The sequence below is a fragment of the Pseudorca crassidens genome, chromosome 19 (assembly GCF_039906515.1).
Source record: "Pseudorca crassidens isolate mPseCra1 chromosome 19, mPseCra1.hap1, whole genome shotgun sequence".
Taxonomy (NCBI): Eukaryota; Metazoa; Chordata; class Mammalia; order Artiodactyla; family Delphinidae; genus Pseudorca; species Pseudorca crassidens.
Window position 1 is genome coordinate 49878314 of NC_090314.1, and position 15049 is coordinate 49893362.

Below are 15049 nucleotides of genomic sequence, written 5' to 3' on the forward strand. Positions count from 1 at the left end.
TTTATTAAAGCATTTATGTTAAAGTGTGATGGGTTTGTTGTGGGGTTTTTTTAACATCTTAATTGGAGTACAGTTGCTTTACAGTGTTGTGTTAGTTTCTGCTGTATAACAAAGTGAATCAGCTATATGCATACATATATTCCCATATCCCACTCGCTCTTGCATCTCCCTCCCACCCTCCCTATCCCACCCCTCTAGGTGGTCGCAGAGCACCTAGCTGATCTCCCTGTGCTATGTGGCTGCTTCCCACTAGCTATCTATTTTACATTTGGTAGTGTATATATGTCAGTGCTACTCTCTCACTTCGTTCCAGCTTACCCTTCCCCCTCCCCTTGTCTTCAGGTCCATTCTCTGTGTCTGTGTCTTTATTTCTGTCCTGCCCCTAGGTTCATTAGAACCATTTCTTTTTTTAGATTCCATATATATGTGTTAGCATATGGTATTTATTTTTCTCTTTCTGACTTACTTCACTCTGTATGACAGACCCTAGGTCCATCCACCTCACTACAAATAACTCAATTTCGTTCCTTTTTATGGCTGAGTAATATTCCATTGTATATATATGCCACATCTTCTTTATCCATTCATCTGTTGATGGACACTTAGGTTGCTTCCATGTCCTGGCTATTGTAAATAGAGCTGCAATGAACATTGTGGTACATGACTCTTTTTGAATTATGGTTATCTCAGGGTATATGCCCAGTAGTGGGATTGCTGGGTCATATGGTAGTTCTATATTTAGTTTTGTAAGGAACCTCCATACTGTTCTCCATAGTGGCTGCATCAGTTTACATTCCCACCAACAGTGCAAGAGGGTTCCCTTTTTTCCACACCCTCTCCAGCATTTATTGTTTGTAGATTTTTTCAGGGTGGCCATTCTGACTGGTGTGAGGAGATATACGTCATTGTAGTTTTGATTTGCATTTCCCTAATGATTAGTGATGCTGAGCATCCTTTTATGTGTTTGTTGGCAATCTGTATATCTTCTTTGGAGAGATGTCTATTTAGGTCTTCTGCCCATTTTTGGATTGGGTTGTTTGTTTTTTTGATATTGAGCTGCTTGTAAATTTTGGAGATTAATCCTTTGTCCGTTGCTTCATTTGCAAATATTTTCTCCCATTCTGCGGGTTGTCTTTTCATCTTTTTAAAATAAATTTATTTATTTATTTATTATTTTTGGCTGTGTTGGGTCTTCATTGCTGTGCGCGGGCTTTCTCTAGTTGTGGCCAGTGGGGGCTACTCTTCTTTGCTGTGTGCGGCTTCTCATTGTAGTGGCTTCTCTTGTTGCGGAACATGGGCTCTAGGCACGCGGGCTTCAGTAGTTGTGGGCTCTAGAGCACAGGCTCATTTGCAGTGCACGGGCTTAGTTGCTCCGCAGCATGTGGGAATCTTCCTGGACCAGAGCTCGAACCCATGTCCTCTGCATTGGCAGGCAAATTCTTCACTGTGCCACCAGGAAAGTCCCTTTTCATCTTTTTTATGGTTTCCTTTGCTGTGCAAAAGCTTTTAAGTTTCTTTAGGTCCCATTTGTTTTTGTTTTTATTTCCCTTTCTCTAGGAGGTGGGTCAAAAAAGGATCTTACTGTGATTTATGTCATAGAGTGTTCTCCCTGTGTTTTCCTCTAAGAGTTTTATAGTGTCTGCCCTTACATTTAAGTCTTTAATCCATTTTGAGTTTATTTTTGTGTATGGTGTTAGGGAGTGTTCTAGTTTCATTCTTTTACGTGTAGCTGTCCAGTTTTCCCTGCACCACTTATTGAAGAGGCTGTCTTTTCTCCATTGTATCCTCTTGCCTCCTTTATCAAAGATAAAGTGACCATATGTGCATGGGTTTATCTCTGGGCTTTCTATCCTGTACCATTGATCTATATTTCTGTTTTTGTGCCAGTACCATACTGTCTTGATTACTGTAGGTTTGTAGTGTAGTCTGAAGTCAGCCTGATTCCTCCAGCTCCGTTTTTCTTTCTCAAGATTGTTTTGGCTACTCGGGGTCTTTTGTGTTCCCATACAAATAGTGCAATTTTTTGTTCTAATTCTGTGAAAAATGCCATTGGTAGTTTGATAGGGATTGCATTGAATCTGTAGATTGCTTTGGGTAGTATAGTCATTTTCACAATGTTGATTCTTCCAATCCAGGAACATAGTATATCTCTCCATCTGTTTGTGTCATCATTAATTTCTTTCATCAGTGTCTTAGCTTTCTGCATACAGGTCTTTTGTCTCCCTAGGTAGGTTTTTTCCTAGGTATTTTATTCTTTTTGTTGCAAAGGTAAATGGGAGTGTTTCCTTAATTTCTCTTTCAGATTTTTCATCGTTAGTGTATAGGACTGCAAGAGATTTTTGTGCATTAAATTTTGTATCCTGCTACTCAACCAAATTCATTGATTAGCTCTAGTAGTTTTCTGGTGGCATCTTTAGGATTCTCTATGTATAGTATCATGTCATCTGCAAACAGTGGCAGTTTTACTTCTTCTTTTCTGATTTGGATTCCTTTTATTTCTTTTTCTTCTCTGATTGCTGTGGCTAAAACTTCCAAAACTATGTTGAATAATAGTGGTGAGTGTGGGCAACCTTGTCTTGTTCCTGATCTTAGAGGAAATGGTTTCCGTTTTTCACCATTGAGAACAATGTTGGCTGTGGGTTTGTCATATATGGCCTTTATTATGTTGAGGTAGGTTCCCGGGTTTGTTGTTACTTTAACGTGAATTTTAAAATTTGTCTGTTTTAAGTTTAATACAGTAAATATCAGTAGATTTAACCTACATAAACAAAAGGTCATTGTGTTTCCGTTAAGTGTAAAGGGTACATGAGACTAAAAAGTTTGAGAACTACTGGTCTAGACTGGAGTATGGGTTATATTCAGCTTTTTAAATGTTTCCTTTGGCACAGCTGTTACCACATAAGGAGTTGGCATTTTTACATGTGGCAAGTTAAATATCTGAAACTGATCTAGGAGGATGCATGCATGATAAAGAGTGAAAAGCTAATAAGGAAAAGCTCAAATATTTGAAATATTCATTTAATAAAATATTTGAGATATTTGACAAAGTGGTCAAACTTCATTATCCTGCCTGGGGTATCCCACAGTTGTCTTAATATAATGAGAAGTCTGCCAGGAGAGACCAGATATGAAGAAAGGATACCCCTTTCTTCACATTCTTCTTTTTTTTTACCTCTCTTCTGGGTTAAAAAAAAAAATGTGTGTGTGTAAAAAATTTACATATTTGTAAATTTTTGTGAACAAAGACAAAAATTCTTGCCCTCATGGACCTTCTGTTCTGGTAAGAGAAGAGAACTGAAGAAAAGGGCTTAGTGCAGCATTGTGGGGAGCATAACCAAAGGTCCTGTTAATAATAAAACTAAATTCTTTCTTTTTGTTGATAGTACCATAGAAAGATAATTAATTTTAGGCTGTATCTCGAGTTATGAAATTTTTGACCACCTATGAAAGGCATAAGTTCTCCTTAAAGAATAAGTTTATTGTAGACATATCATGTCAGAAAGAGAATCATTTAGCCAGATTCACATGTGGTAAATATGCTAGTGTTTTGTATTCTTAGTACAGTAAGCTATGAAAGATTAGCAGAAATGACTTCTTCCCTCTTTGGAACTGGAAATGCTTGGCCATACATTTCTTAAAAGTTATGTAAACAGTTCCATGTTTTTAAAAAGAATGGAACTCCCTCTAAAGGTAGAGCTCTCCCCAAAGGAAATATTAGAAATGTTTTTAAATGCCGAGATCTAGGTGAACAGCTTACTGCAAAACATATTTAAATGTTATATGATGGAATATCTGAGTCCTTTTTGGCATTAGAGATTCCCTAGTCTGCATCAAGGCTGTTCAAACCTGAGGTGTCCTAAGAGTCTCTTTAGGAAATAGGTCGGTGTTTATATTGAAAACAGGAACAAGAAAAAGTACTGGCTGTACTTTCGGGATTTGTGTCATGAATAAATGAATTCCTTTGTTCTCTCTAGCTGGTTATGGCTTTACTTGTATAATATTTGTGAAAGGTTATTTTGCATTAAAATCAAACTTACAGGATTGACTCTTGAATTCTAGACTAACTTTGAATAATTGGACCTGCAGATTGACTATCCACCATTTGAAAAAAATTTTTACAATGAACATGAAGAGATAACCAACCTCACCCCACAGCAGCTAATAGATCTCCGGCATAAGCTCAATCTTCGGGTAAGTCAGCCATTAAGGCAAATATTCATATTAATGTTAATTAGTGCAGGGTTAGTATTACTGCTTATCCAAACTGAAATAATCTTGAATTTCTTTTCTAATAGTCCCTGAGCTATCTTTGATAAAGTAATAATTAGATCCCTTGGGCTCTTGTGTCTTGATTTTGTTGTTTTAGTCTTATAGCTGTTTTAGGATAGGATTATTCATTCTTTCATGTGATACACATGAATACTATATGTATGTGTTCAGTCAACTTTGTGTGTTGTGTTGGAACAATAGGTCATGTGACCTTAAAACTAATCAGCAAGTATTTCTGCAGTGAGAACAGTATGCTAAGAACTGCGTTGGGTGGGCTAGAGATGAAAACAAGGGGTTCCCATCTTCAGGAAGAGGAGACAAGATTAATAGATGTGGACAATATTGGAAGTTTTAGACTATTTCGAAATTAAGATACACTTGCTTCTCAAACTATATACAGCACGCATTTTTAATTAGAAGAAGAAATTAACAACTTTAAAAAATATGCATGTACTAATATCAGAATAATGGTTTAAAGTGTCCACTAAAAAGCTTTGGGTTGCACACTGACCACATTGTTTAGGGTGCTGCTAGATGTTAAGTGAAACACACAGATAATACAGTGATGTGTGTTCTTGTGTGGACAACTTTCTGGCCTTACCAGTTGCTACATGATGTTTGAACTTGTGTTTTCTGAGGGTAGGTGTGTGGGAGGGGGGTGTGTGTGTGTGTGTGTGTGTGTGTGTGTGTGTGTGTGTGTGTACACGTATGTACTTGTCTGTTTTCCAAGAAGTACCCCTTCAAAAAACCTTTAAGTGAAATCCTGGTTGGAAATATCAGCATCACCTGAGAAACCTTGATGGAGGTGGAGCCCAGTTCTTCACCTGGGTGCAGTTCAAACAACGTTTGGCAGTGTCTGGATCATCACTAAGCGGGATGTTAGCTCTTCAGGCATCACTGAAATTGGAGACAGTAGACAATATCTTTGTAACTAGTGGGTATAGACGTGTCTGAATTTGGAGCTCATTTGCACTCTTTATTTCAAGAGTAAATTTTATTTTTTCTACCACCTGGTTAATAGTTATGCAAATGGAAGAAGTATATTAATGGCTTTTTCCAATTTACTGAACATCTTTTTATTTCTTATGAGAAAATTGATTTTGATTTAAGAGATTTCTAGGCCCTTAATCATTTAAAATGATATGACTATTATCTCAGGAATATTTATCTTGGAGTTTTTTATATGCGGTTTTAGACCTGTTATTATTTGAATTTTACCTTTTCAAACAGTGTAGGCTCTTAGCTACAGACTTATATTTTCACTTCTTCATACTCCCAACTAAATGCTAGGTAGATACAGGCAAATATTCTTGAACTTCTAACGCTGTTTGTTTTGAAGTACAAGTCATTCCTGCAAGTTGTCTTTATCTCTAGGTTTCTGGTGCTGCACCTCCTAGACCAGGAAGTAGTTTTGCTCATTTTGGGTTTGATGAGCAACTTATGCACCAGATTCGGAAATCTGAGTACACACAGCCCACTCCAATACAGTGCCAGGTAAGTAAAACATATTGAAAGAAAAATGAAGTAGAATGACATTGTGACTTTTTTTTTTTTTAACAAGTCAAAGCAATGAAAGTTTAGTATAGAACTGTATTGACATAGATAGAATTTTTGAAACGTTTAAAAATTAAAGAGCAAAAGTGAATTTTTTACCACTCTTACGAAGTTGCTGGCTGTTCTCACCTTCTCAGGTGGACTGCATTCTGTCTATGGAATGTGTGTCTTTCTAAATAAACTGCTTTCACTTTACTATGGCTGGCTCTTGAATTCTTTCCTGTGCAAAGCCAAGGAAGGACCCTCACTTGGCAGCCTGTCCTAGGAACTTGCCTGTGACCTAGGACATGAGGTGGTCTTCTCCCCCTCCGCACTTTTCCTTTGATTATAAAAATGTCTGCTTAGTTCTTGGGGCAGAGCCCTCTTGCCTGCCCACTTGTGCCTTTCACAAGCAACCTATATTAATAAATCTACTTAACCTATTTTTTAAAAAAGTTGCTAAGGGGCTGGGAAATGTTCTTTTGTGTCTGATAAATGTCTTGAAAATATGATCTGAAGAAAATAGTTCATTAGGCCTAGACTGAACAAAATAAAATTTGTGCATGGAGAAGTTTAGCACTGTCGATTATGAGGATTCCTTTGTCCATGGCCTGAAAATTCTCATAACTGAAGGTAATAGCTTCTGTTTCTCATTTATATATGGATTTTATTCATTTCTACGCAGTTCAGTATGTGGATGAGACAGTCTCTACCTTCACAAGGGGGACAAATTTTTAAAAATTTTAGCAATGATAATATTTCCTACAGATCAAGAAGTTAATGGAAATTCCAGGTATTTCTTGTTATTCCATAGCCAGTATGCATAGCCCAGGACATTTTTGTTCCATTGGAAATAAATGTCATTAATAGTCATTTACCCTTCCACAGAATTTCCTTCAGCACATCTTTAAAATTGAAAGTTTGGAGTGGATTTTTTTTTTTTTTTCTTTTTCTCTAGGGTGTACCTGTGGCATTAAGTGGTAGAGACATGATTGGTATTGCCAAAACAGGCAGTGGGAAAACTGCGGCCTTTATCTGGCCCATGTTGATTCATATAATGGACCAGAAAGAATTGGAACCGGGTGATGGACCAATTGCAGTGATTGTGTGTCCTACTAGGGAGCTTTGTCAGCAGGTATGTGCTTTGTGTAGAAGCCCCCCTCCATATTGTTACCTGATAAGGGACTAGCCAGTCAAATGGGTAGAATTACCAGGAAACTTTTTTTTTTAATTACAGTGAAATACACAAAATTTACTATTATAGCCATTTTTAAATGTACTGTTAAGTGGCATTAAGTACATTCACATTGTTGTGCTACCAGGAAACTTCTGGAAAATATTATGTGTTATAGATTTTCTGTATAACCAAATTAATATGGGAACTGTATTATAAGTTTTCCTCCTGGGTTAATTCATTCTGTCTGGTAGAAGGGCAGTAACAGGGTCGGGAAGAGACGTGAAAAAGAATAATCACAACAAGATTTTAGATAGCCTGTTAAGATATGATAATGGTACTCTGTTCATTTACTTTATAAGTAAAATTGTGTTTTTAAAGCATTTTCTGGCTTTTGATTTTCTATTGATATCGCATTCTGTGTGTTTTTCATAGCTCCCTTTTGGGTTATGACAGAGGTGTCTGTTGTCACAGTTTGTTAATACGTCATTATGTCAACTTTGTAGATCCACGCAGAATGCAAGCGGTTTGGGAAAGCGTATAATCTCCGATCAGTAGCCGTGTATGGAGGAGGGAGCATGTGGGAGCAGGCCAAGGCCCTTCAGGAAGGGGCAGAGATTGTTGTCTGTACACCAGTAAGTATGTCTTGGGTTTAAATATCAGCCTCTCTTGGTATGAAGAAAATTGGTTAGTTGTTGGAGGGCATTTCCCCTAAAATGTGGTAAAGCAGGGTTAAGAATACTCTGATGCAATGACAGCTGGTGGCTTTGGTTTAATTTTGATTGCTAGCCTAAAATAGCAGTCCAATAAGATTCTCTCTGCTGTGAATTCCCCTCTATAGCAAACAGTTTTTCTTATGCTCTCCTAGAAAAGGGATCGATGCTTACTGAGAGCACCAAGAATCAGAAAGTTGTTCAGGGTATGGTCAGAACTGCCTAGAAGATTGTAGTTTAAACATTAAAACCCATTAATAAGGCTTTAACTTAGGTAGTTTCAGAATGCCTCACAAAAAATAGTTCTGACCATCTTTCCACAATTTAAATCAAAATTAATGTAAAGGAAGAATCCTGTTGAGTTTTCAGATTTTCTGTTCTTTTGGGCTCTGTAGTGCGTAAAGTCTGAGGCTGTCAGACTAGTGTCTATTACGGTCTAAGACTGGAGTATTAGCACTTTTCCCAGGAGTGGAACTCTAGAAAGTTCTTGTAAATGCCTTTATACCATCGGCCCTCCACATCGGCAGGTTTCCCTGTGAGTTTCACCAACAAAGGATTGAAAATATTCAGGGGAAAAAAATTCCAAAAAAGCAAAACTTGAATTTGCTGCGTGCTGGCAACTATTTACGTAGCATTTACGTTGCGTTAGGTATTATAAGTAGAGATGGTTTAAAGGATACAGAAGGGTGTGTGTAGGTTGTATGTGCAAATACTCCTTCATTTTGTTTAAGGGACTTGAGCGTCCTCGTGGGAGGTGAGTGTGGGTGATCCTGGAACCAGTGTCCAGCAGACACTGGGATGACTATGCTTACTATTCATTTTCTGGATCTCATAGGGTCGACTTATTGATCATGTGAAGAAGAAAGCTACCAACCTTCAAAGAGTCTCTTACCTTGTATTTGACGAAGCAGATCGAATGTTTGACATGGGATTTGGTATGCCTTGAATACCAGTTTCTTCTGTCCCCATCCTCATGATACTAGTTTTTTCCATATCTTTCTAGACTTAATTTTTTCTCTGCACGAGAGAAGCTAAAAATACTCCTGGATAGGATTAGACCATAGAGATATTGCTAAGACATTAACTATTTTTAGGAGTTTTTTCAGGAAAAGTATGTTAGGCTTAACTGGGTTGAGGACATTTGAAAGTACCTGTGAATATAAGGGAAATATCATCTCTAGGCTTTATTTTTATTCATATGCCTTTGTGAAGGTCAAGGTCTGTGTTCTTAGGTAGGTGGATGTCATATCATTCAAGGCCTTTTGCTTTCCTGTCCTCCTTGACTTAACCAGCTGTGTGAAAATTCTAAATAGCTATCTTTATGGATTGGATCATCCCTGGGCCCAGCCAATGGTGCTGGGGTAAGTGTTTCTGAGTTTCATACTGAGTGATAGGTCTAGGAGTTCCAGAATTTCCTTAATTCTTATAATGTCTCATGTGAAGATTTTTACTAAAATGACTTTTCCCAGGCATCCCAAACTGTCATACAGAGGTATGATACTAATTTTACTGTTCTACTTCTTCCAGAGTACCAGGTGCGATCCATAGCAAGTCATGTCCGTCCCGACAGACAGAGTACGTATGAAGCAGTTTCATTAAGCCATGTTTGTACTCAGAATAAACACCTATTTATTTTATAAGCACTCACAGCTATGGCAGCAAAAATGATCATGTGTGTTCTAGTGAGGAACCATAAAGGGGAAGATAATGATGGTGACAGGACCTTAGAGATCATTAGATAGAACTTGCTCATTTTTATAGATGATGAAACCAAGGCTGAGGATTAAATTACTTGCCCCAATTCATAAAGTTTTATCACTGGCTAGAGGCAATACACAGTGCAGATATGCTGATTTGAAGTCAAGAGCCTTTTTCTGAACCATGCTGACGACCCCTGTCTTAACTGAAAATGCATAAAGTTAGAATAAGGGCAAGTTTTTTTTTTCCCTTAGTGAATTAATTTTTAAACTAAATTTAAAGTTCAGGTGGGTTTACTTTTTTAAAAACTGAGCAGTGTCAGTGGGAAGCTTAGTGGGTATTCAGAAAAGAAGTCATATTGTTTCTTTAACAGAATTTACTTTACCTTTTAGCTCTCTTATTCAGTGCAACTTTTCGGAAAAAGATTGAAAAACTGGCCAGAGACATCCTGATTGACCCTATTCGTGTGGTGCAGGGGGATATTGGAGAGGTAACCCTAAGCAGGGCTGGATAGGATCCCAGTGGGTTATTTCTCTTACTATGGTGACATGGAATTAATTTCTCACTATTGAGAAAAAAATATTTTGCGTTTACAGATGAGGCAACATGTTTCAAATTTGCTTTAAAAACACCAGGGTTGGGGGAAATAGGTGAAACGTGATTGGCAAAATGTTAGTAATTGTTGAAGCTTGGTGATGGATACATGGGAGTTGATTTTGTTCATTTTACTCTTTTTGAATGTTAAAGTTTTTTCCAGAATAAAAGGTTTTTTTTAAAAAATATTTTTTTGGGGTAAAAGCAGGTTTTGCCCGAAAGACTACTGGTCAGTTAGGATGGAACTGACATCATAAGTGATTGTGGGAGTAGGCCTGCACAGCGTGGAGTGGGGAGATTTGAAAGGCCTGGTGAAAATGAGTTAAGGGTTTTATTTTCCTTACCTATAAATATGTCCTATGTGGAAAATTTCTCTGAATTGTGATTTGGAAATCAATTAAGGCTGCTTTGAGAATTCCTTAGTTTGCTTGGTATATTTATTAAAGTTCTGTGCAGTTAGCTTTTTGACATTGTCTGCTTTTCATCACTAAGTGCCTTCTATTTGCATGTATGAATTGTACTAGGAACAGTAAGTGGGAAGGACAGAAAAGGAGCTTACTCTATTGGGAATAATCTGAATAGGCATATAGAGAAGTATTGAGCAAAGCACTGGGGCTTACAGATTATTAGGTATATGTACACGTCAGGGGAGGTGGAGAGCACTGTGATTTGCTAAGGGATGTAAAATTTGAGCTACACTTGACTTGCTGAAGAAAGGCCCAAGGAGAAGAGGGATTATTCAAGGTTCTTCCAGATGCAGGTAGAAAATGTGATGGCTGGTCCTAATTCACGTGCCCTGTGGCACAAATGTCGCAATTATCTTTTTCATTTATTTCTTTTCAGGCAAATGAAGATGTGACTCAGATTGTGGAGATTCTGCATTCTGGGCCTAGTAAATGGAACTGGCTCACCCGGCGTCTAGTGGAGTTTACCTCTTCAGGAAGTGTCCTCCTGTTTGTTACTAAAAAAGCCAATGCTGAAGAGCTAGCCAATAACCTTAAACAGGAGGGTCATAGTCTTGGCCTGCTCCATGGTGACATGGATCAGAGTGAAAGAAACAAGGTTATTTCAGACTTTAAGAAAAAGGACATCCCAGTCCTCGTGGCCACAGATGTTGCAGGTAGGGTATGAATTTCCCCAGTAACCATGCTATAAGGGTGCTCTGTCTTGCTATATAAGACCTTTAATATCTGAGGAGGCTGATTGAAGGCACTCTGCTGGCCTGGCTGGCCACACCCCGTGGTGCAGCAGTTCAGAGCACCGTGATTACAGTCTGGAGCTCTGGGTACCACTTTTTTTTTTTTTTTTTTTGCGGTACGTGGACCCCTCACTGCTGTGGCTCCGGGCTCCCGCCGCGGAGCACAGGTTCTGGACGCACAGGCTCAGCGGCCATGGCTCATGGGCCCAGCCGCTCTGTGGCACGTGGGATCCTCCCAGACCGGGGCGCGAACCCGCGTCCCCTGCGTTGGCAGGCGGACCCTCAACCACTGCACCACCAGGGAAGCCCACCACTTTTCATTTAATGTTCCTCTGAAAAAAAGAATCCCTGCAGTTGGAAGACACTTGGGGAAGAAATTGTTTACACAGTCACATCGTGGGCTATGCCCCTGTTGTGTGTCTGAATATAGTACATACCTTACATTGATTATTTAGTTTGGCATACTTCACTCAAGATCAGAAAAAGTTTTGAAGTGTGATTTTTGAGTTTGTTCTGCTGAGTTTTAATAGCTACCCTTAAAAACTGGTATTTTCTCGCAGAAAGGAGATCACTTCTCAGCTTCAGGACACATTTGATGTTGGTTTTACTTTTTTTTTTTTTTTTTTTACATATTTCTGGTGCAAGAGTGAGGCCACGGCAGGTTATTGATAGTAGAAGATAGATGTCCCTTACACACTAAGTTGACCCAGCATCATAGAATCTACGATAGTGGCATTTGTTCTAGAAGGGCAGCTTACATGCCTGTATCTCAGCACACCAAATCATGTACTTTGCTTAGATAAGAGGAATGTGGGTTCTTAGGTTAGCATTTGGGGACACTTTGGTGTTTTGGCTCCTGATAAAGAATAAAAGAATTTTGTTTTTTGTTTCAGCCCGTGGTCTGGACATTCCTTCAATTAAGACTGTCATTAACTATGATGTGGCACGAGATATTGATACCCATACGCATAGGATTGGCCGAACAGGACGAGCGGGTGAGAAAGGCGTGGCCTATACCTTGCTGACACCCAAGGATAGCAATTTTGCCGGTGACCTTGTCCGGAACTTGGAAGGAGCCAATCAGCATGTTTCCAAGGAACTCCTAGATCTGGCCATGCAGGTGAGGGGCTGGACACACTTCAGGTTGCTCCAGGTTGTAAAACTAAGCGAAAAAATTTCAATATGCCAGAGGCAGATAACATAGAAACATGACAGTAAAGTTGGGCAGGCAGCACTTATGAAGTATAGATTGGTATTGTAGGACATTAAAACTCATCTGGTCTGTCCTCTCATCCTCTCCTTTCAGCAGCATTTATGTTGAAAAGCTATTCCTTTGTGCTAAAATCTGTCCCTGTGACATTTCTTTCTGCTTGCCCCATGTCACACTTGTGAGCAAATATAATATCAAAGAAAGCTACTAGTCTCCTCACTGCCCTTTTCCCCAAAGTTTTTTCTTTGGGGGGCTAAAAATGTATGGTGTCTTTAAAAAAAAAAATGTATTTCACTACTTCTCAGACCTAGATCTCAGACCTTTGACTACACTGCTTACCCATTTAAAACTGAGTGAGGCATTCTACTGAATTCAGCCTTGAGTTGTCTTAGTACACACAGTCCCCAGATTACAAATGGATTTGTAGAGACTGATAGTAGAGACTTATGTGTTTTTCAAATTCATAGGCCAGCCTACAGAACTGTTCACCCATAATGCAGTTGTACTGTGGTACTGCCTGTGCTTCCAGACCTGGGAGTAAAGGACCTGCATTGCAGGGGAGAGTAGAATGATGTTTCCTTTCCTTTCGCGGAGAGCCAGTCCTGAATTAAATACAAGATGTATTTTGTCTGTGGCATTTTCCTACATCTCATTGTGCCTCAGGCTTTCTCTGCTCTCAGACTGATCAGCTTCCCTGATTAGCACCTTGCCCAGCCTGCCCTACCTTTCAAGTACTTTTTTTTTTTGATAAATCTATTTTATTTTTGGCTGCGTTTGGTCTTCATTGCTGTGTGCGAGCTTTTTCTAGCTGCAGTGAACAGGGGCTACTCCTCGTTGCAGTGCGTGGGCTTCTCATTGCGGTGGCTTCTCTGTTGTGGAGCACGGGCTCTAGGCGCGCGGGCCTCAGTAGTTGTGGCTCACGGGCTCTAGGGCGCAGGCTCAGTAGTTGTGGCACTTGGACTTAGTTGCTCCGCGGCATGTGGGATCTTCCTGGACCAGGGCTTGAACCTGTGTTCCCTGCATTGGCAGGCGGGTTCTTAACCACTGCGCCACCAGGGAAGCCCTCAGGTACTTTTTGAGTGTAACGTGATTGTCAGATAAAGCTCTAACCACCCCCAGAGATGTTATATATAGATTGTCTGAGAAATAGAGAATAAATTCATTTTCCTCAAGGAAGTTAGAAATGGCCAGAGTAACTGCTCTGCATCTGAGGTGTATCTTAATCACTTCCCTTCCTGGAGCCCCTGAAGGAAGGAAGGAGCAGTAAAAGGAAGCCTTAGATAAGGCTCCTGACAAATATGACGGATGAAGCTACCAAAAAGCAGCTAATCTGTGGTGCCTGTGAACAGTTCCTCCTTTGCTACAGATACATTCGCAAAAGATGAAACAAAAAGTTCTTCCCATTTAGTTTCCTTTTTGATCTCGTCCCGTTCCTCTGGGCGCCTCTTCCTCCCATGTCTTAACCTTGAATTGTGTTCAATGCAGAATGCCTGGTTTCGGAAATCCCGCTTCAAAGGAGGGAAAGGGAAAAAGCTGAACATTGGTGGAGGAGGCCTAGGCTATAGGGAGCGGCCTGGCCTCGGCTCTGAGAACACGGTGAGTCCTGGATGTTAGGATTATTCTTGTCTGAGAGCCTCTTAACGTGACTTTCTATTGAAGAAGCACCTGTGTGTCCTTGACTGACTAGGCGTGCTCAGGATACCAGTTTAGATTAGCAGTGGTTCTTAAACTGTGGTCCCTGGACCAGTAGCACATGCAAACTCGTGCCCCACCCTAGACCTGGTGAATCCAGCTCCGGAGGTGGGGCCCAGCAGTCTGTCCACCAGCCCTCCAGCACTGGCCTAGAGCGGAGGGTCACTCTGTAAACTCCAGCTACAGCTTGTAACTAAACTCAGGAATGATTCCTACATTCTGGGAAATCGAACCAGAGATACGAGAGCTAGCTTTTCTCACAAAACAGTAACAGAAGCTCCCCCTGACTGGCTTTCTTAACTTTGTTTCCTGTCACTTTCTTAAGCCAAGGAAGAAAGCTGCCAGTCTCCATTTCTGCATCATCACAGTTAACTTGGTGTCTTTGTTACATACAAAATCTGTCCCCATGTTACAGTGATGATGACGATGTGGGTCATGCAGATAGATGGTAGTGAGAACTGAATATGTGCCAGGGCCAGCCCGGGCAGCCACACGTTATTAGCTCAGTCTCCACAGCCACTCAGAGTAAGTACAGATGATAAAACGGAGGCACCCGAGGTCACACTGTGCTGAGCACTGAAGCTGAGGTTTCACACTCTTTAGGGTCTGGACTTGGAGGCTGAGCAGTCATGTATGTGCTGTACTGCCTTGTGGCCTTTTCAGCCTTAACGTAATTTTTATATAATTACATAAACATGTTTATATTTGTGTCTGTAAATAATACCAAGTGATCAGCTTTGGGCATAATCTGACCTCATTTCTGACTATTCGGGTTAGTTCCCAGAAATAGAATTATTGGGTTGAAAGGCATAAGCATTTTTAAATGATTCATTACCGTGCCTCTTTTCTCACAAAGCATAACTTTCTAAAAATTTCCCATTCCCATTTCAGCTCCCACTTCAGTTTTCAGTATATTGAGGCCCAGTCTGTGGCAGTGGGCTTTCCTACTTACTCTTCCATCCTCATGA

The 15049-nt window shown here is 39.9% G+C and overlaps 1 protein-coding gene across 3 annotated transcripts in view; it reads left to right on the plus strand.

Moving 5' to 3' along the window:
• DDX42 (DEAD-box helicase 42) overlaps positions 1-15049 on the plus strand; it is a 53174-nt gene that overhangs the window by 35863 nt on the left and 2262 nt on the right. For all 3 annotated transcript variants that reach the window (XM_067717443.1, XM_067717442.1, XM_067717445.1), the window contains 10 exons: positions 4087-4191; positions 5644-5763; positions 6761-6937; positions 7483-7611; positions 8525-8624; positions 9217-9264; positions 9780-9877; positions 10825-11101; positions 12073-12299; positions 13875-13985. In XM_067717443.1, coding sequence (XP_067573544.1) covers positions 4087-4191; positions 5644-5763; positions 6761-6937; positions 7483-7611; positions 8525-8624; positions 9217-9264; positions 9780-9877; positions 10825-11101; positions 12073-12299; positions 13875-13985 — 1392 coding nt within the window. The remainder of the gene's footprint in view (positions 1-4086; positions 4192-5643; positions 5764-6760; positions 6938-7482; positions 7612-8524; positions 8625-9216; positions 9265-9779; positions 9878-10824; positions 11102-12072; positions 12300-13874; positions 13986-15049) is intronic.